General features: G+C 39.9%; 1 protein-coding gene across 1 annotated transcript in view; it reads right to left on the bottom strand.

The window, feature by feature from the left end:
• Positions 1-22,685, bottom strand: part of C5H14orf132 (chromosome 5 C14orf132 homolog) — a 30,749-nt gene extending 8,064 nt beyond the window's left edge. Inside the window, exon 1 of the mRNA XM_010711884.2 lies at positions 22,646-22,685. Within this exon, the coding sequence (XP_010710186.1) occupies positions 22,646-22,672 (27 nt within the window). The 5' untranslated portion in view covers positions 22,673-22,685. The remainder of the gene's footprint in view (positions 1-22,645) is intronic.
• Positions 22,686-22,697: the final 12 nt, after the last annotated feature.

Below are 22,697 nucleotides of genomic sequence, written 5' to 3'. Positions count from 1 at the left end.
TGGAAGTTTCAGTTGTTCTTACACAGAGAGTAAGTGGCATTCGAGCGCTGGAGGGTAAAGAGAAAAGAAGTGTAACACAAGCTGATTGTAATGATGATCCATATCTTCTAGAATAAAAAACATTCCCACCAAAAATAGCAAGTCAAATGATGAGGCTTAAACAGAAAACCAAAAGAGCAGAGCTCAAAACCAGGCATGTAGGAATAACTAAATGAAGCCTAATCTCATTTCTCAATTTGGAAAAGGTCTGCACAAGCCCATCCTCCATTGTGGCCTTTGAAGTCATCCTTATTTGTGACAAAGTGCCAATGTCCCATAACCAATTCATTATTGTGGCCAAGATATCTTAGTAGCAAAGAAAAGGTTTGATGACTACAGTTTTTAGAATTTCCTTTCTCCTTCATCTCCTTTAGCCTAACACAATGCTTAGGCTGTTTCATGGAAGGAGACAGTGACACAGCCATGGGGAAAGGATGGAAATTAGTAACCATTCATGGCAATAGAAGCAACAATACAATTCCAAAACTAAAACTAGTTCCAGATGAAAAGTCATTAAACTTGAGAAATGGGCAAAAACAGTGAGTATGTAAATTACTGTATCTCTCAGTATTCAGAAATCAGGATGCTTCTCACAAAAACTAAATGAATTTCAAGGGGCAGGTGTTCAGGGAGTTAGACCTAGAAGGATATTTTGGACACCTTACTCCTCTAGACAAAAATACAATTGCATACAATTTCCTCTGTGTTGCATATGCTGATTATGTTCAAACTTAAACCCAGTAGGTAGAAAAACCTTGTATGCTAGCTCCAGTCAACTGCTACACAGCCCATGAAAAATTAATTGATTGAGATTTAGCTACACCACAGCAACAGGCATGATATCGCTTAACTCCATTTCATCAGAGAAATTATTTACTATTCCATGAAGACTCAAAAGCTTTCAAACTATACATTTGATGTTTTACACAATGATGGCTGCACTACAAAAGGCTAGGATACATCTGCCTATTAAAGGAAGTAATCACTACCACTGCAGCTCTGCTGTACCGAATGGTAGGGTATAAAAACCTCATTTTCAGCACCTTGGAAACAACCACCTGCAATCTATCCTCAAATGTGATAACAGAAGAGGCCAGTACCCTCATCATACTGCAAATCCACTGGGAAAAAAAAATCATTCTGTGATGACTTCCAGAAACTCATTTACCCATGCAAAATACTTCCGGGCATCCAACAGAAAGCCTTAAAATGGAAATAAAAACAATTTAACAGTCTCAACTGAAACCATAATCATTATTTTCCTGAAGTTCATATAACCTATCAGGCTCTCTCAAAAAACATAGGAAAGAGAAAACTGATAACAATGAAAGCAATTTTATTTGGGTTACATGTCATTTTCATCCAATATTTTATACCAGTTTTTTTTTCTTTTCTTTCATTTTCATGTTGCATTGCATTTTCAAAAAAGAAAAAAGAGGAAGGCTGAGTTATGCTGATAAAGAATCTGAGATATATATCTCTCAAGTATTAAGCTTATTTTTTATAAATACTTTTGCTTACCTACTTGGTATGTAGTTCAAGACACACAAAAAGCCCAAGAGTTAGAAAAAAAATGATGTAGTTCACTTGAAGTGGAAAAAAAAAAAGAGAAAAAGCTGACACAGTGTTAACCTCCTTTTCGTTGGGAGACCGTACGAGCAGCAGCACGCATGAAGGTCAAGTAAAACATACTGTGCAGCTTCTAGGGAGATACGAGGACTGCCAAATGTTATTCCTACTGCATACACTTCACTTGATAGAATATCAACATCTGGCAGACTGTCATGCTTCTTGATTCCATCAGGCATACCAGGCATAACATATGGCTTGAACAACCTACAGACTGCACATCCCCCTCAACTTATTCTTTAATGCTTAAGGAGTGGTTTATACCTGAAGAAGAAACCATATTAATGTGCCTGAAAGTTAATCATTTTATCTTGTATTTTGGCCACAGGAGTGAGCTAATCATACAATATACAAGAAAATAAAAATTAGAATGTGAAAAAATGTTGAGTTTCTTAACTTTTAGAGTTTGAGAAGAAACTCATAGAAAGCTGTCTTCCAAAGGTTGAATATCAAGAGGAGGCTAAAAGCTTGGTGACCTCTACGTCCTGAGAGCTCAAGAACCAGACAAGTGTCACGAGACAACTGTTTCAGCCATCTTCTAGGATATGCTGTTCCCATAGCAGAGCTCAAGGAAAAGAATTAACACGTTTTTTTATCCACTTTGGTGCAAAATCAACAGGCATAGCTTAAATACATTTCACAAAAGTCTTAAAATAAGCCTGGATGACTTTGCTTTGAAGTAGAAGAGGGGCACCGGGCACCCATATGGGACATTTCACTGGCCCTTTTGAGTGCAGAAGGCCTCATCAAAGTGTGAGAACAGCCTTCCTCAGAGCCAAATATTCCATATGTTTTCACAAACCGACATTTTCACATCCTAGGTTTTGCTCATGTATTAAGACAATAAAGGGATGATTAAGTGTGGCTGAACTAGGCAGCAGCTGATGACATCTTTATCGTGCCAAAGAAAACAGAACAGCCAAACCATCTGTGTTGTGTTTAAAACTGTTCAAACAGTTCAAAGAATATTACAGAATAATATAATAAATTATACATTGATGTTATCTCTCTAGATAAGTGTGAGTCTATATATTTATGCGCAAAGTAGCACTCCTTAGTGACTGTTTATATACATATACACAGGATGGGCTCAAATCAATGTATAATTTATTATACTTCTATTTGCAGTTCGATGTTTGTACTTTGAACTGTTACAGTTGGCAGAGCTGCACAGGATAATTAAAAGGCATGAATATGTAACAGTTTTCCTTGGGTTGAGTATTTTCCTGCACAAAAATGACTTCAAAAAAACTTCTTCAGTTATTTCTGTGAAGGGAGGGCAGAAAACAGAGAAAAGGAGGCAAAATTTATTGTATATGCATTCTTTCTCTTCATTTTATTCAGTGTAATCTGAAATATAGAATCACCACTGGTCTGGAGGACTGAACGGTTCTAGGAGCTAGTGCAGTGTGGTGGCCTCTCAAACTTTATAGAAGACACAAGTTTCCAATCCCCTGGCATCCTAGGGTCTCTGGAGCATTGCTTTGAAAGAGCAAGCATCTTAATTCACTTAAAATATACAGAAGTGTTTTTGTCCTTGAGGTTCATAGAATCATAAAATTGCTCAGGTTGGAAAAGACCTTAAAGATCATCAAGTCCAACTGTGTCCCTGAGTCTGACACAACTCAGTTATAGAAAAAAATAACTACAAACAGCACAATGCAACAGATGAAGTCTTTCACATAATGGATGTCAAAAAACGATTAGGAAATGAGCTGGTTCCAAGTTCACTAAGAGTTTCTCCAAAGCCTGACAGTCAAAGTAAAAAATGCAAACTTTTCTTCAAACCTGAACTTCGGAACCCTTTGAACTTCAGATGGTAAAGCAACATTGCAACAAGATAGCCAAGGGATACCTTAGGGTGCTTTAGGGAGACAGGATTCACAGGAAGACAAGTGCACACACATACCCTTGTATTGACACTCACTTGCACATGCAATCAAGCATATGATAATGCGGTGGCATCTTGCATCTACACATGCAAATTGAAAATAACCAATCTAGTCAAAAGCAGCCCAAGAGTGAGAATGAGCTTTAACAGCTGAATGCAAACAGCTGAAAACAAAGTAAGCAAACTGCACCAAAATCCAAAAGCTTGCTTTGTTAAATCCTTCATACAAATCCTATAAGAACAGCTGAAAAGAATGCCTGGCTGTAGTAAAACATCTAGCTCTAAGAGACGTCAGCATGTGCAACACAGTGCAGTTCCCAGCATAACTGGGTTCTTTAGTGATGGCACCCCAGGTGATCTGCCCCATGAAATTCCCTACCACTATCATCATACTGACAGATCTTTTCATGAAATTACAAAGGAGATAAAAGATTGAGAAGTAGAGAAGAGAAAGATTTTTTTAAGATGTCATTTCTTTTAACCAATTATGCATTTTCTTATTTTGAAAGTGCTTTGAAAGTCATAAGTCCTATTGTAATATGAATGTTTGTGCACTGAAAGCATCCTCAAAGGGAAAAATGTAAGATAACAAACGTATGACCATAACAAACAGATGACCATGTTCACCTGACTAAAAATGAGGTAAATTAGGTGGTTTAAAACACTCCCAAATAACATTCAGTTTTCTACATATTTATTGATAGCCCTGTACACATGGCAATCTTTTATATAGTATGTCTCTGAGAGTGCTTTCCTTCTAGCACATTCGTTACCTGTTCCAGTTCTTATTTGAAGATAAATTGTAAATCATGATGCAATATCACGTAATACCCACCCTGACTGGAGAGATTGTACAAAATTGACCTCTGCAGTGCATCCTTAAAAGAGAACATAATGCCTTTCATCCATAGTTTACCATTAATTGAATTTCCTCTAAGTTAAGGAAAGGCACTATTTATCTACTGGCAAGTACACTGAAATAATTACAGAATAAAATCCTGTTTTAATCCTGTTGCTAAAAAAGTATCATGGAAATATCACTGCTAAAATGCAATACATTGTTGCAAGAGGACTGTCCACCTTAAAAATTCACAACCAGCTAAAAATAAGCTAATAAAAATAAGTTCCAGCTCAGTTCAGGGACCAGTGACCTAGAGAAGTGGGAAATTAAAACAGACAAAAACAAGCAAAAATACACAGATTGGGATGTAAAACTTTCAAGTAATTCTAAACTCTTTTGTTTCTATATTGCTAATATGGATTCAAATTAAGTCAGCAAAACAAACACATCAAATTTAAAAAGATGAATGTGATGTGGTTTAAGGCCAATTCCAAACCATATTCCATTTAATACAACGTACAGGGCTTAAAGATGCCAGTCGAAAGCTCTGCAGGCTTCAAAGCAGAAACACTACTGGCCGTAGGCAGCCACCCAATTGAAAAAGAATAGTTTGAGATACAGTGGGTGCCAAAGGCAAGCAGGACAGTGCTCATGAAGAAGTTTTTATATGCATCCTTGCTATTGCTCATGCCAGTACCTTAGGAAACTGTCCTTCTTTTATCTATTTTTGATATTCTAAATTCTTTTGATGTTCTAAATTCTTCATAAAAATTGAAGGTTATTTCTTGAGAAATGGTTGAGCTTCACTACAGCTTTGCTTAGTTTTAGTTTACACGAAGCCTACCACATTGATATCCCAGTCTTGTCTGGACACTTTCACTACAGCATTATTCATTTGCTGCTATAACTAGTAATTGCAATTACCAGAGACTCTTTATGCCAAGGTCTAAAAGTGTAAGAAAACATCTGCTCTTGAATACCCTTTATCAGTGCATGGCATATCCATACCTGCTATATGTATCTGAAAATCAAGCCACTGGATTCACTGAACCCAGTTCTCTTTCTGTTAGACTTTTACTAGTATTTATTACACTCACATCGTTTTGGAGGAATAACAAGCAGAAAATTCACCCATCCTTTTTCCCATCTCATTTATGCTAAGAAACACATGAGTGAGAAGCAACAGTGAAGAGTTTGCACCTTCAGAACTGCCCAAAACCAAAGAGGGTTTGCCCTTGGAAAAATCTTGAAAACACTCAGTAAGGTAGAGTTTCAGTATCTTGAAGCAACTCTCTAACAAAACCTGTGATATGAAACACACTTATACAAAACACAAAAAGGCTGCAAGTCAAACCTCCTCAGGAGGGACCGTATGAAATGTGGCCGTCCCAGTAAATAAAAGAGCAAATGCAGCATGGTTAAACTTTAATTCTATTTGGCTTTCTCAAAGCAGATGCTTGCAGACAGATTTCTGTTTCAACCACTAATGACTGTCATACACAATCATGTCACCGATTTCAGAGGGCTGCAGGGTTTATACGCTTGCAGGCAAAACTGACAAGACACAGCTAAAGAATATTCACAGAATCCAATACCCTGCTTAATTCAACAGGGACATTTAAACACTGCAATCAAGATAAGAGAACCAGACTGTGCCATGCAGTTTCAGTAATTCTAACAGGGACAGGAATAATCATCAGGTTGTGCTGGTGCCTGTTACAGATTCTGTGTGTAATACAATGACATTCCTCAGTGTAGCATGGAAAGTCATGGTATTGTCCACCTTGATGCTCCCAGGTCTAGTTTTCTGGATCATAAAGATAACAGGAGGTAGTTACTAAAGCAGAGAGACAAAGATAGGCAACGGGACATGAGGAAGAAGTATGTCAGAAATATGTGCAAGGAAAGACAATCTGTTGGAAAGCTATATACACTTATGTACTTAATTTTGGCCCAGAGTAAATCTTCTCCAATTTAAGTTTTTCTAATTATAAGCTTCACATATAAGCTCCATAATATTTTACTAAGGACCTTGGATAACTTCAGGGTTTTTTTCTGCAAGGTCTAGAAAGAACGAGAATACTCATTCTCTACTCTGAGACCATGATTCTAAAGTTTGTATCTTACAAGCTCAGATAAGATTGCATCAAATGGAACTCAAGTCTGGAAACAGAAAAGGACTTTGAGTTATGTAGAACAGCTTTCTTGAACCTTGTTTCACCCAATTTTACCAAGAACAACACTCAAGTAGAGAAAGGAGAGGAAACATTTTCTCAATGTTTTAAATCTTTTGTCTCTCTCCTTCACTTCTAAGGGTGGACAAAGCCTTAGCACAAAAAAAGGGACTAACAATATCCATATACACATAAGGGCCATCATTGACGTTAAGCATTTTCTCCAGATATTAGGTAAGGATGCCAACTGTGTATCATAGCTCTGATGGCACTTTCCCTTCCACGAGACAGTACATCACTGCAGTACTGTTAAAAACAGCGACATCATCTCTGAAGCAAATGCAGAGCCTGAATTTTACATATTAGACCCAGACACAGTAGGGTTGTTCAGTAACCTGACCAAGCTATATTTGAAGGGTTAGCTTTCCTGCTTCTCCTTCCATTAGGAGCCATTTTCCTCTGAAGTCCTGCTGTGCAGGCACCATTCAAGTTTCCACAAATTGAAAATGCCTGTTTTGGAAAATACCACAGTACCACTCTCCACAGATAACCAAGTTCCCTGTAAACCTGATCACCGCCCATCTCCTCTGTTTCAAGCTACTTACAGTTGTACCAAAAGGAAAAAAAAAAGATAGAATATTAACAATTCATTCTAGTCCTGCTGACCTCATAGAGAAAAATAAAAAGAGAGGAAAAAAGAATTTCTAGAAAGCATTGAAGTGTATGACTCATTATTTAGCAAATATTGGGTCATATCTGCCTTTGTACTGAAAGATGCCAGGTCATTCCATCTTGTGCCAAGAAAATTTTTACCTATTACTCAGCACCAAGCCTTGGATGCCAACTGATCAGGACCTATGAAGGCTCCAAATGAGATTGGTTTTCAGCAAGAATCTGCTCATGTGTAGAGAAGAGCAGCATGCCCAGTTTTCAGAAAACATCAAGTATGGGCTATAGCAGAGGAAAGGCTCTGATTACCAAAAGTAATTACCTCATGTCAGTTCTTTGTAGCATCATCTTTTATTGGGGTTAAGCTTGGAGGGGGGGGGGGGGTAAAAAAAAAAAAAAGGGAAATGTCCATTCTGCCAAAGGACTTTTGCCAGAATAAACAACCTTAGAATTAAGAATGTCCCAGGGACATAGCTAGGTTATTCAGGTTGGGTGTAGTGAGAAATCAAACTGAGGAGTCAGAGCAAAGATTATTTACATTTCAATCTCACATTGCATCCTTTCTCCCATCTCATGCATCTCTCCTTCCCTGCTTCCATTAAACTCCAATTATTCCCCCTGATTCTACTTCTCTTATCACTCTGATTCCAGTACTTGCAACCTGGTCTTCTGCCTTTGATCTGTCTCAAAAAAACCCATGCATGATTTTAATCAAAAACTCTCTATTCTAGAGATGAAAAGTATGCAGCTGATTCCCTGTTGTTCTACAGTTTTGACACTAGAAAAAGCAAGATAAGGCAGCAACATCTTCTAATAGAACTTAGGAATTTAGAAAGAGAGCAAGATGACCCCAGTATTTGTTAACAAACTAAAAAAAAATAAAAAGTAAGGTATTTTATAGAAATATTTTAATAAAGTATAATGATTAAGTTATATGTTATTTTGATTTTAGGCCTCCATTAATATTTTAAGCCCTCATTAGTTAATATCATTTAGATTATGCCTCTTTTTTTCCCCTTTGCAGAAATGCAAATGAGATACTTTGTGCATGTGAATTATGGAGATACTGACGTACTCAAAAGGTTATTGTGATCTTTTGTTGATTAAGAGATATGTTACTAAGATAAATGTTTCACTTGCTATTAATAATATATTTCAATGAAAAAAGAAAAAAACAAAAAAAATACGCAAAGTACTGTAATAAGGTAAGGAATACATACTTGCCATGGTAGGAGGCCTGAACACCTAAGAATGAAAACCAAAATTTAAGAGTGTCTTCCAGGTAATACCCTTTGTACCTGTTGGCCGTATCCTTCTGTCAAATAAAAAGCGTGTGAAAGATAAGAAGCTCCTAGCAAGGCTAAACATTAATTTAATAAAAAAAATGAACTAATAATTTGCATCATGATTTCAGAAGAATTAAATCTGCATCTTTTTGTCATAGAGTGAAAATAAATGAATCAAAACCAGAACAATGCTACCTCGAGTCAAACTATCCCATGTATATGTGACATCCAACACAGAGGTACTGAATTACATTCAAGGTAAAAGCCATCTCTTCTGAGACTCCCTCAATCACATCCCACATTTAAAGGATTAAGCACAGACCCTGTCCCCAGGACTGACACATTTGCTGAAAATATGCTAAATAAACACAGTTTTCACCAACCAACCAAAAACTCCGCAGCTTATCTTGAACTCTATGCTTGCTTGGAAGACTTGTTTTAAAAGACATTGAGTGAAAAGGTTCAGAGCAGCCACAAACAACTATAATTTGAGCAGAAAGTCCTGGAAAGAGTACAGTATTTATCCCACCTTGACATACACGCATGACTGCAATTACAGCGACAAGGTGAAAAAGATAAACAAAGACTAACAACCTGAAATGGACTATGCAAGTAGAATGATGAACTGATGCATAAAAACTGTATCTAAACACATGCTTTTGAAATCCAGATCTCAGAATAGATGCATAAACAGTAGCTTGAGATTTATTTATTTATTTATTTATCTCAGTTAAAAATAAAAAAATCCCTACTGACAGAAAAGAACAGGGAAGGTTCAGAGTAGATGTGAGGAAAAGGTTCTTCACCAGAGAGCTCTAAGCATGGAACAAGGCAGTGGGCTTAACTCAGACAAGATGTGTTTATTCCCATTGATGATTTATGGCTGACAGGAGTGCTCAATATGCTCACACAGAGATGCGGATCGGAGAAATCCCTTGAGCAATATGAGACAGTGGGCATAAGGGAAACACCCCTTCTCTTAGGCTCTCTTCTTGTTCCTTGGATAAAGGTACTTCCCTCAGAAAAATGAGGACAGTTGTGCTGGTGGGCAGGAGCAGATGGAGAGCAGAACAGTTGGACTCTCCACTCAAGGGTGTCTGCTCTGCCTAGGATATATGAACCTGCAGCTGTCTGCTCCTGCATTTTGGTGATGAAGTCTGGGCTAGCCCTGTTGTTAAGCAGCCATAAGGCCAAGAGGCTTCTGGGCTTTCTCAGGCAGCAAGGAAAGCATGCACAGACCCACAATGGTAGGCATCTTATTTTACATGATGTAATATGCCCTTACATCTACTTTGCTTCTTTGCTTCCAGCCTTTCAGTGTCAATTGTTCCCATTACCAGTTTCTTTGCGATGTTATCACATTTTCCTAAGAACTGATTTCAAGGCTATTTAGTGACTTCTGTGAAGCAGATTAAAAAAATAAAGTCAAAAATTTAAATGACAGTTCTCACCACAAAAATCCTGGGCTCAATTTCAGCAGTATAGTCCACAGTTGAATTTAGACCCACAAAAATAAATGTAACCTACATAAAAAATTAAATAAATGCTCCTATAGCAGCAACAGCAGCATTTTTGTAAGATGAATGGAAGTTGTGCTGCTTAAAGCATCTTTGGTACTAGCTGATGAGGAAAGGAGGAGCAATATCACACAGAGCCACAGCAAGGACTGGGCACAAGAAGGTCAAATGGCAGCTGAGGTAATCAAGCACTGCCACATGCTGTGTCACCCAGGTGTTGGGTGCAAGGCTGCATCAGCACATTAACAACAGGCAGCTGCAGCAGCAGGGATGCAGCCTCCCAACACGAGAGGAAATCAAGAAGCATAAGATGTTCCTCTGCAGCTCTAAGGTCACATCCCCAAAAGCACTGTCCACGCATTAGCACCCACAGGGTGCTGAGATTATAATCACATCATTTCCCACACACTTCAGAAATAGCTGAAATCGAAAGGGACCAGCAGGTCCTACTATTGAACACTGACTGCTGGTCAGCCTGCATACAAAAACTCTCTGTAGCAGCCACTGTACTGAAGTAGATAATATTTAGCAACTAAACATGCAATTATATTCTGCTTCATGCCAGCATTTATGGGGATGCAATGCTGGAAGATATGAGCTTGAGTATTTGTTTCATGGTTATCCAAGAGAAAACATTTATGTTTTCAAATATTGTTTTTCCCCCCTTCCCCTCTACGCCCAGTGTTTTCAAGCAAAAGAGGAAATTAATCTCCAATTGTTATTTCTTTAGACATCCACTCAAATATGAATTCACTCAGCCCTTTTGCAGTAAATACCAGTAGTCCATGTGTGAGGTAAGCACTTCAGAACTGGTAATAAAACCAGGGAATAAAGAGGCAGCAGTGAACAAGAATTGCTATGTACTTGTATTTGGAGAGCCAAATCCTCACAGAGGAGAAACATGTGCTTCCACTACATAGGGATGCAGCCTTTATGTAGACTCTTAAGTTAATAGAGAGAAAAGACAAGCCTTAGGTCAAGCGCTGGGTTGTAAATTGCACAGGAAGTGCTGTCAGAGCTATTTTCCTTGTGCTTTTGTATTTTTCAAATGACCAATTTTCAAAATAAATTGCTAATCATGCAACTGCATGAACAAACCAAGTTTGTTTATCCTCACATCAGTGAGCAAGGAGCTGTAAAAAGGTGTGACAGCTGCAGCATCTCCTCTGTTGTCACTGCTCTGCTCCTCCTGTGAGACAGGCAGGGAATGACAGCAGCGTAGCATAATCCTCAGGCAAAGAGCTATACACAAGCTGTATTACTCTTAAACATCTGTCAAAATCAGCACTCAGAGATGCTGCTTGTTTAAATGGAGAAGAGAATACCCCATTCCACAGCTGGACAGGCCTTTGCTGAAATAGTGCAAGCTGACAAGCTGAGATTTCCAACCTTAAAATCATCTGTTAGATTCACTTTGAAGGACACCACACTATAATTAAAACACAAGAAAATTACAGTTTGAGAATCAGAAGTCTAGTTTTGAAAGGCAAGGCTGCAAGCTTCATCCAAACTGAGAACTCCAAGGATGCGCTGAGTTTTACTTGCAGGGCCACCTGATCTGGCTTAAGAAGGAATTGCTTCTTTTGCCTGCCACTCACAGAGAGTTTAAGCTTCCTTGTTGAGAAAGCCCCAATTTGTGAATCTGTTCTGATGAAGATTTTTATTTCTTTCATGGTATCACAGCAGAGTCAGTTTCCAGTCATGCCTCACCCAAAGTAAAGTTGCATATGAAATCATCACTTATATAATAGAATTAGAACTGTATAATAGAAATAGCTACAGAGATCTGTGGAATAATGCACCCATACCCTACATGTTACATGTCTCTGTTAAAACAAACAAAAATCCAACATCATGGATGTGGTGGAGTCCAACTGAATCCAACGTAGTAAAACAAATTCCACATTTTTTGTAGCAATTTAAAAAAGAAGAAAACACCAACTAATAAAAAAATATATTTGTATAGAAAAAATGATACTATTGCTTGAACAAATGAACCCAAGTGTAAAAACATGTAATTGGTTTTCTAATAGCAAACATCACGTGCTGAGATAAACCAGCTTTCAATGACTTCTATTTATTCTCTAGAGCTGAATTTAAGCTTTTTAATAATCTAGCTATCGTTTCTTAAGCCAAAACTTTCAGAAATAACAAACTGGCTCCCACAGACTGGCTAGCATTCTCTGCATCAATTCAAATCATACCATGCTGCACGCTCAAGATGAACACCAGAGTTAGGCCCAGGATACCTTTGCTGGCTATCTCCTATTTCCCTTCAGTTCAGTTTTCTCTGTGCCATACAGTGGTACCTGGATGTTTTGTTGAACAGCAACAGATTACTGGTACTGTAAGACAGTGGCTTATATCAGTATGTTGCCTTTCGCCTTGCCTATGCCCTCCTCTGCCTTTTCTGTACTGTGAAGACCAGAGGTTGTGAGACAAATATTTCTGAGGTAGGACCATTTATTTTGTCATCCAACTGTTAATTTTTAAAGCACTGTTAAGAGTATTACGTACTTTGAGCAAAAGATGCACTATGAAAACCAGCCATGCTGAAAATTATAGCTGCTTGGGTAAAGGTTACCTGTGAAAATACAAAGCACAGTTGTAAGAGAAGTCAGGTGTCTTCTCACACTTGATAAGATTACAGGAGAAACAAGTTGCAAAACAACATTGGAGAATAAGTGAGAGCAAGCACAGCAATTCAGTTTCTGCTGCTTCCATTTCATGTGCTCGAGAGTCATCAGGGAATAAAACATCTGCCACCTTGACAATGACTTGGTTCAGGACCTCCCTGCCTGGCCCATCTGCACAGCATGCTCAGTCAGATGTTTCAAAGACCAGCAACGAAGGAACCATTTCACAGCATGAATCCTTCTACAGAGCAGCACCTGCAGTTTGAAATGCTGATGAAACTGGAGAACAAGAAAAAAACGCACCTGCAAGCAGAGACAGGTAATCTGAAGGGAGAATAGGGATGCTGCTACACTCTGTAGGGATGAGGTTGGGAAAGCCAGGTTCCAGGGTCAAGAGGTGCAAAGAACAATAATTGCTTCTATAGGTACATCAACTAGAAAAGGAAAGTCCACGAAGGCGTACCACCCCTTGTGTGCAATGTAGGCAGACTGGTTATCACAGACAAGGAGAAGACTGAAGTACTCAACTTTTTTTGCCTCAGTCTTCACTAGTGACTGCTCTACACAGAACCTTGTTCAGAAGGTGGGAACCGGGGGGGGAGGAAGGGAAATGCCCCTCCTGCTGGTTCATGACTGCCTGAGGAACCTGAACATCCTTAAGTCTATGAGTCCCAATGAGATGCATTCCAGAGTCCTGAGTGAATTGGCTGACATAGCTGTCAAGCCACCCTCAATGATATTTGAGAAATCACAGTGGCCAGCTGAAGTCCCTGGTGAGTGGAACAAAGGCAGTGTCACAGACATTTTTAAGAAGGGTAGAAAGGTTGATCCATGGAACTACTGATCTGTCAGCCTCACCTCCGTGCCAGCTAAGATCAAGGAGCAGATCCTCCTGGAAGCTATGTTAAGGCATACAAAAGAGAGGGAGGTGATACGAGACAACCAGTATGGCAACACTGAGTGCAACTCCTTCCTGACCAACCTAAGTGGCCTTCTATGAGGGCCCGACTCAGTTCTGCTTTCACCTTTGATAAGCAATATGTTATAAACATACATCTTTTCTATACCAATTTACTAGGCTGATCAGTCTACAGATCTGCAAGTACCTGCTAATAAGGAGTACAGAAACAGGAGTACAACGTTTATCGAGAATCACACACTGAACAAATACTGTTGTTAGGACAACAGATTTTGACCTCTAGAGCTCATTACTCTACATATATAGTGGAATTAGCTCTGCTCAAATTTAAGCTGTTTCCTCTATCGTTCTGTAGACAATGTTTTTTTTGTGTGTTTATTTTTGTTTCTTTTTTTTTTTTCCTGTCAATTCAAAGAGCTCTAGCAACACAGGATGAAATTGGATATATCCAACCCTGTGCAAATGCTCGCTGTCTTTCAGAGCCATATAAATCCTTGTTAAGGCATGATAACATGCCCCTGCACAAGGGAAATATTTAATTTTTTGCTGATTTTTTTAAACAAAAATTTAGATCATTGAACGTATTTGGAGTTCAGTTGGTGCAACTACAGCAGCCGAGATAATTTATAAAAGGTAGGCATAGGGATAGGAGAGGTGCAGAAAGAAGACACTCAAAAATGACAGAAGACCATTTGGATGGAAATTTTTATGAAAGAAAAGGTGTGAGAATATCCAAATCCAAATATATAAATAAAATTACATGATGTGTCAAGCAGGGAAAGAAAGAGAGAATAGAAAGGAACAACTCGATCTATTTTCAGTGGAGCTCACCTTCAAAGAAAAGCTGTTATGGTAACTCTGAATGCTCTGGCAGTTACTGCACATCATCAGGGCACTTAATTATATACTTCCTTTAACAAAGGTGTAGATCAGAGGATTACTCGCATACTTTAAGTATACACTTAAATGATGGCTGAGAGAATTTGTGTGATCTACTGCTTCAAGTCCTTGTGTTCAGCTGCATTTTCAGAAATTCTTCAAAATTGTGTATTTTGATACATTTTGTTCCTTCTTTGTTCAGCTGTTATTTTTCCTCTCTCTGCACGCACCTCAACACACATACACAACATCAGCTAGATGGACATGGTTGTCCCTTCTGCTTCTATGCAGTAGTTCCATGGATTTGGGAGCTTTTAATTACTCCCAAAACATCTCATGAAGTCTCAGCACAATTTCCCATCTTTTGAAAATGCTCATCCAGTTGAGGGTGAATTGACAAGGGAAAAAAAAAAAAAACAACACCACAGTGAAAGTTGGTGATTGAATTTTTTTTTCCTGTTTTAACTCTGCACAGCTTATCCCTAGACTGTTCCCTGTCACCTAATGCTTGAAAGGTTTATAAGAAAAACAGCAGCAAACAGAAATAGTTGAGGTTAAAAGCTTACTTTTTAAAAAATTTTATCTCTAGCATGGAAGTGATTTTTAAAATAATCTGTGAAACAAGAAGAATTGGCCTCATACCCAACTCTGTCTCCCAAAGCAAAGAGGTGTTGAGTTTCTCTGAAGCGACTGTAACAATAATGGTTTCTAATTAGTGCCGCTTGGCAGGTTTTGGTTCTGGCAGCTTCTAGGAGTGTGGAATTGATCTCTTAGAATAGAAACACTAAAGATTCAGCCTAAGAATACATGCTGCCGCAAACACCAAGTGCTGCAAGAACAACTTGAAAGTGCTGTGTGTGTGCAAGCCTGCAAGAGAAAGGGTGGCCAGTGACCACAGCTAGGACCAGCTCTGGCTGCCCCGTGCACACAGTCTGGATGTGTTTGTAGAGAGCTACCTTGGATCTGGTGATGCCTTGCTTAATTCTTTCAAAGCTGTAAGCATTCATTCAGTAAATGTTCGTGGTTCTTGGCATCATGGAGTATTCTCCTGTTTAAACGCTCAATGTAGAGACAAATATTGCTCACTCCAGTACTAGAGATTATAGGAGAGCACAGCCTGGACAGCACATTCACCACCGTCAAAATACATGGCAAGGAGGTCTGACACTTTGTTCTGACCCTTCTTTTTATCCTAGTGCTAACAGTTTACATATGCAGTGTCAGCAGTGTGTTTGCCAGTGGCTTCCACCACGCTGAAAGTGCTGCTGCTCCACTGTAACAGAGCAACTCCTGACTCATCCCCAGGCACAAGAAGCAGATGAAGCCACTGATGAGTGATGACTGCCTTCAGTTCACACCAATTTTCACTGACCTTCCTTTTACATTTGAGTATCTGCTAGGAAAAAAAAAGCTCAGAATAGCAGAGAGCCATCACTATTTCTAAACATACCTTTAAAAACCATCACCCCTGTGAAGAGTGGAAAAGGTTAAAACTCATCCAATTTAGGATACTACACACTCATCAAGCCACGGAGCCTACCAAAACAACAGACAGGACTCCAACAGACCTCACTGGCATAGGGAGATAATGCAATTCATGACAGAAAATACATTAAGAAAAGCAAGTCCCAGCAGATAGATGCAGCAAGCTAATGGAGCTGGTGACTGCTGAATTTATTTGGGTTATTGTTCAAATTTTCTGCTTTCCACATCACTGCAGTTCATTTGAAAACACTCATATTTTCTCACCAATGCATCAGGCTGCTCTACTAAATCCCATGCACCCCTTTGTCTCATTTGGAGATATTTGAACTTAGTTTCTGCCTGTTATCAGAACAAGATTAAGAGCAGTTAAATGGTGAAACTTAATGGCCACCATCCATGCCATTTCCAAAAAAACATAAAACAGAAGCTTCCCCACGTTTGCAGGTCACTAACAAATTCATAAATTCAATTTATTACATATGTATCTCCAGTCTAGATTTTCCAGTCTATGGGCCGAACACCATTGTGCTACTCAGTAAGTTCAGCTCTCACCAAGTCTGCCAAGAGCATTGCTGCTCAGTGTACCAGAGTTGCATCCTCTCTGCTAAAGAAATACCAGACACCTATACAAGCAAGATGCCTGACATGAATGTAGCACTGCTTCAGCCCTAATTTCTCTTACCTGCCATCTGTAGCTATTTGCTGTGTATAATAGGACCCCAGCTGCTGCTGCAGTCAACTATGTTGTTGATGCTGGTTCATCTTTGTAATGCATGTGAATGTGTTCATTTGCAGTCATCTTACAAGTCTGCTTTTTGCATTCAGCACAGATGGAAGTGTCTGAGATTTGCGCCCTTTGTGAATCATTTAGCCCATATCCACTGAAAATGGAGTCAATTGATACAAACAAACCCAACTAAAACTAAAAACACTTCATACAATTAGTCTCACAGTTAATCGGCACATGAAATATTATTTTCAGTCTCTCCTTAACCCTCTTTATAAAGTATGTACATAGACTGTACAAATGAGAACATGAGCAGTTTCCTCCTTTCCCTCCCCTGTCAATTTTCCTACCACGTCTCCTAAGAGAAACTGGAAAAAATCAATGGAATTACAAGTCAAACCAAAACATAGTCTTTTCCAAATTAAAAAAAAATGACCACTAAAAGGTCTCCTCTTGTTCTTCAAAGAGCTGTTTCTATGAATTGCAAAGTGTTCTCACCTTATCAGTGGCAGGCTTTGGGATATGACCTTTTAAGTAAGTGGACATTCCTGCTGACATTACTGAACAGCATACACGTGCTCCGAGTGCAATAAGTGCTTAAGTGTTTTGTTGGATTGGAATCACTGGTTTTAGCATCTCTGACAGCAATTACAGCCTGAAACAGCAGCCTCTCCCCAAGTGCAGTATTCACGCTTGACCAAATCAGTTAGTCCAAATCTCTGCAGAACTTTCAAAAGCTTTGCTGGCACAGAATTTTCTGCTACAGAAAACTTGGAAGTGGAGTGTGCACTGTCACTGGAGTGATAAGAAATATGCAGGGATTCCTCATTCCCACTCCTCCCAAAAATGATCTAATGTGGGTGCACCAAGCAGCTAGCAGAAAGACTTCTCCAGAAAACGTTTCTCATCTCAACTGCTAATGACATCCTGGATGAGGACAGTATTGATTTCCATACATAGAATAACATTTTGCAACATCTGGATTATGCAGCTGGTCTCTGGGTGGGTGCCATATCACAGCAAGGCACTGAAGTGTAACTTCAAGCACCTGAGACACCTTCAGCAAAACTCTGATTTGCTCTTTCAGCTTTCTAATGTCTGACTTCTATTTACAATAAGGCAAGACTATCTGGAGGAACTAGAGTGATAGAGAAATTCACCTTAACCTCTGGAAGGAAGCAGAGCTGAGTAAGTTAGTGCCCTACTATTCAGTACATGAGCAACCACTGAATTGTAAAAGAATGCCCACATATTCCTAGCTAGCATAATTAGTGTTTGATGCTACAGGTCAAAGAGTTTTTGTCTCACAAACTTAGTCCTGCTTTTGACAAGGAAAGGTTAAATCACAATTTGCCACATGATTTGCCTTAGAGTTTTGTGGGGGTTTTTTTGGCAAGCACAATTTTTAAAGAAAAAAAGTAAAATAAAACCAGTGCGTCTGCCTAAGCTTACATCAGTGGTGTTAAAGCTTCCAAATCATCACAGATTCTCAAAGCACAAACACAACCCAAAGGTCTGATGGTCTCGGCAGTTAGCTTTCACAGAACATAAATGTGTACACAGGCACACACACACAAGCTTTTGTTGAGCAGCTAGCCTGGGATCTGTTTTAAAGCAGTGGAAATAACCTACAAAACCCACAAATCTAAGCCCTTTTGGGTTTAATATCTTCAGAATACTTTGCTGAGAGCACACAACTAATAAAAGCTTTGAATGCCTTGACCCTCGAGACAGAAAAATACATTAAGAGAGAAGTTGGAAAACAGATATGGAATTATTCTGGGCTCTGGTTCCTCTATTCTGTACAGCAGACTAGAGCAAGTCCTAATTGTGCCTCTTCTAGCATCCATAAATCTCATTAGAAAGGAATTAAGAGGAGCAGCAGCTATGTCTCAGATGTCTGGAGATGTGCAGCAGCTCTGTTCACCCAGGTGATTAGATTTCCCAAAATACCAAGCAAATCCTCCACACACATACATCAATTTTGCAGCATAGACATGAGCAGTCTGTATCTTTGGGAAAATATGAATAGTAAATCAAACTCATCTTAAACTCAGTTTACTATGGGTATTCCAGGGCTTTCCAGAAGTTACACAGCTCATAACAACATACTTTTAATACAGAGGCATGACAGCCTCAGACTTCTCATACTGATAAGGGGCACAGGCAGCTACAGAGCTTCTTCAAGGTACACCAAGACCCACTGCCCTGTTTTGGGGAACACAGCAGACCTGAACTACTGCCAAAACAATGAAAGAGACACAGCGACTGGAGTGATCATTGATCAGACCTGAAATACCAGGAGAGTGATACAGAACACAAAACCAACGAAGTCTAAGTTATCTTTATTACGTGGTCTTGCTTTCTGTACCAAGTTTGTCCATGTTTCTCTAACTCCTTAAATAGATCAGAGTCATGCTTTCTAAAATTGTCTGCAGTAAAAAAATTCTGAACACCATAATAGAAATGCAAGATTAAAAAAAAAAATAATCTACTTTTCTTCACTGAAATTAAACAGAGTTCTATTTACCATATTTCCCAGATCCCCAGTTTTAAAAGAGCTCCTGAACACATAGATAAATATACAAACTGTATGTGAGTAAGACAAAAACAATTCTACAGAATTGAGCATGTTCTCAAAGCTCTTGCTCTTCTCTGTTCTGTATGTAAAAGATCATTTATCTGATCATTACAGCAGTATTTTTACTACATGTACATACACCCAACTATAAACATATTGCAAGTTGAAGTCTATTTTGCATTCTCAGTACGAAACAAAAAACACAGAAGTCATTTAAGGGAAAGGTAAATTGCAAACACAAATCCTGAAAAACAGATAACTGCTATTATGACTGCAGGTGCTGTTCAGCTAATATCGATTTGTATTGTACTGAGGACCATGACATCATTTTTTTCCTCTGTAGCTTCCCACTGCGTGCCTCTATTTTTCATGTTGAATAGATGTTCCAGCCCTGCTCACAATGTTATTAACTCTGATACAATTTTTACTATTAGCTTCCCTAGCAGAAATGCTTTAGCCTGTTCTTAGGCATAAGATGAGGGAGGGGAACAAGTTGCCACCAAGCGTCTGATAGCAAAACCCAGACCCCTGCTTTGCTGCTGAACATTTCAACACCAGAAGCAATGCACAGCCACCTCTGAAAAGCACTGAATGCTCTTAGCCTGGACGCAGTGCTCAAGTCCCCCAAATCAGGCTTCGATGCTGGAAGCTGAAGGCCCTACTTGTAATAAGAGGCTACTTTCTCAGGTTGCCTAGACTACAAGAACACTCTGAAATCACCGAAACAAGCCATACACACACCAGTCACACAGCTCAGCAGCAACTGAACATCTTTGATGGTATTTTGAGGGACACAGGATTACTTTAATTAAAATCTGGATTCAAAATGAAAAAAAAAATCTTAACTAATAGGCTTTCCCTATTAGCACAAGTGACCTGACGGAAATCAATTAGAGCACCTGCAGAGCAGGGGACACTGAAGCCTCCACAGCCCAGTACTGCTGAGCACACAGATGTGAAAAGGCTTATTTTAACGAGGGATTTGTCAGAGTCGAAAGCTGTTCTTCATTACATACTAATAAATGTTGTACAGCTGAGCTGTTCAGACACAAGAGCCTGAGCCGGCCAGCCTAACTTTTGTGCTGTACCTACAGTGCACACATTTGTTAGCATTGCTGCTCTGACAATCTCCAATCTTCCACAACAATTTTTAACAGCAAAACATTATCCTTTCTATGGCATCTAATAGATCTTTTAGAGGGCATTACATTAATCTTTCTGCTAGCACAAGAAATAGTTTCAGGGCGTCCAAGGCACAAAAGCAACTTACAGGAACATAGCCTGAAGTGTCCTATAATTCACTTGGGAGGCAAGCAGTGTTTTCTTGCCATTAAGGATCTCAGTTTAGGTCTGCCTATTTTGTCGTGAAGTATTAACCTGACATTCGCCAGATAAAACACAAGTCCTGCTGACCACCACCACCAGGACACTAATGAGTAACAGCAGAGAATCTTTAGGAATGATCAGCCTTCTCCTCTGCTCTCATACACCCTCCACACCGAGGGTCATCTCAGTGGACCGTTTCACCAGAAAAGCCACAAAAAGCACTCCAAAAAAAGGAGGAAAAGATACAGCAGAGAAAAGAAAGTGGAAGAAGAGTGGTACATCACTTCTAGAAGTGACATGGCGGTTAAGTGCCTCTGTGATCACAGATTTGGAGCATTGCCTGGGTCAGAAAGAGGTGCAAAAGGCCTATCAGAGGGGAACAGCAAGGAGTAAGAGCAGCATCTACAGCATACAGCAACATAAAAACATTTTCTTTAGTAGTGTCCAGGAAACCCTCTCCTATAATTCTAAGACAGCTACACAAAAACCTCTTGGAGTATGCCTCAAGACCTCAGCCCAGGCACCTGCTGGGAGAGCCCACAGTTGCCCTGTCTGAGCAAGCCCCCTTGTTCACCATAACAACTGCAAACAGATTATTCTTTGCCATTTGTTGATCAAACAACAACCAACCAGCTCCACAGAATCAGGAAGACATGGACACAATTTGATAGATACTGTTGCAGTAGCAGTCTGTAAGAGCAAGATGTATTTATACAGGAAACTTATCCTGTGAGGATGAAGCACAGCCTGGTGGAATATACAGAATTGGGGTAAAAGATGTATGAAACATGACAACAAGAGTAAGGCAGAGGCTCCAAAGGGTGGTACCAGTCCCAGTTTTGGCACAGTGCACTCCCATTACTAGAACAAGCTGCTGCAGTACTTCACCTCCACTTACAGAACAGGGAGACAGGGTCTTAATGAGCAGAAGACAGATAAGCGAGCTCAGCTAGCAGCAGTACCAACAAGCCTGGTGGGCCCCTGCCTCACCTCTTAACAATGGGGGGCATCTTTTGGCAAAAATTCAAACTTGGATCCAAATAATCCTTGAAAACAAACAATTTCATCCATACATAGAGTTATTTATATGCACAATTTTGTGTTTATAGTCACACACTGATAACCAACAATAGAATGGGAACAGCACAAAACTACACCAGGGGAGGTTCCAACCTGACATTAAGAAAATGCTTGTTTGCCATAAGAGTGGTCTAACTCTGGCACATGCTGATAGCCCATGGCTGCCAGTGCTTTGGCTTCTGGGCAATACCCTCAATAATACACCCTAACTTTTGGTTAGCTCTGAAGAGGTCAAGCAGTTTGAACTTGATGATAGTTAAAGGTCTCTTCCACTGGAATTATTCTACTCTAGATAGAAGAAATCATTGTGGTAAAACATGAAATGGATGCTCAATATGCGTGATGCTGTCTGTACTGTTTGTCTGTTTAAAAATCTAATTCATTTGGATTCACAAGATGCTTTTTGTCTTTGGGTGCTCTATAGACCTGAGGTGCTTCTCTGTACATTGACCGCCAATATTCACAAACAACCCTTGAGCTGAAGCCCAAACTTAGCCATGACTCGAAACAACTTGGCCACGCAGACAGGAGCATCTCTGCATACACCAGGCCAGAATCTGTGTGGCAAAGACAACTCATACAAACACAGATGCGTGCACAAACGTGGAAGCGAGGAAAAGAACCGAAAAATCAGATCTCCGCTTTCTATTTATAGCCCACAGCGAGAGGCAGAGACGACACTGTGTTCGCCTCCCTCCCCAGCGTGACGGCAGCGGAGCGGCCCGGGGGATGCGCTCCAGGGCCGGGCGAGGAGCGGTCCCACCGCTGGACGCTGACACCTGCTGCACCCGGCAACTTCAGAGCCTCCTCTCCCCGATTTCTTCCTCCTTTCTTCTTCATTTTATTTTTCCCCCCTCTGCCACTTCCCTGCTTCCCGACGCGGCGCAGCCACTCATCTCTCGCCTCCCTACGCTCCCCCTACGCCGACGCCCCTGGCAAAGGGAGCAGGAGCGGGTCTGCGCCTACCTGCGCGGCCATGAAGGAGAGGTCCATGCTGCTGCCCGCCCGCTGGGAGCTG

Source organism: Meleagris gallopavo, chromosome 5, assembly GCF_000146605.3.
Source record: "Meleagris gallopavo isolate NT-WF06-2002-E0010 breed Aviagen turkey brand Nicholas breeding stock chromosome 5, Turkey_5.1, whole genome shotgun sequence".
NCBI lineage: Eukaryota > Metazoa > Chordata > Aves > Galliformes > Phasianidae > Meleagris > Meleagris gallopavo.
The sequence above is the reverse complement of the archived record's forward strand: the minus strand, read 5'-3'. Positions and strand labels throughout refer to the sequence as shown.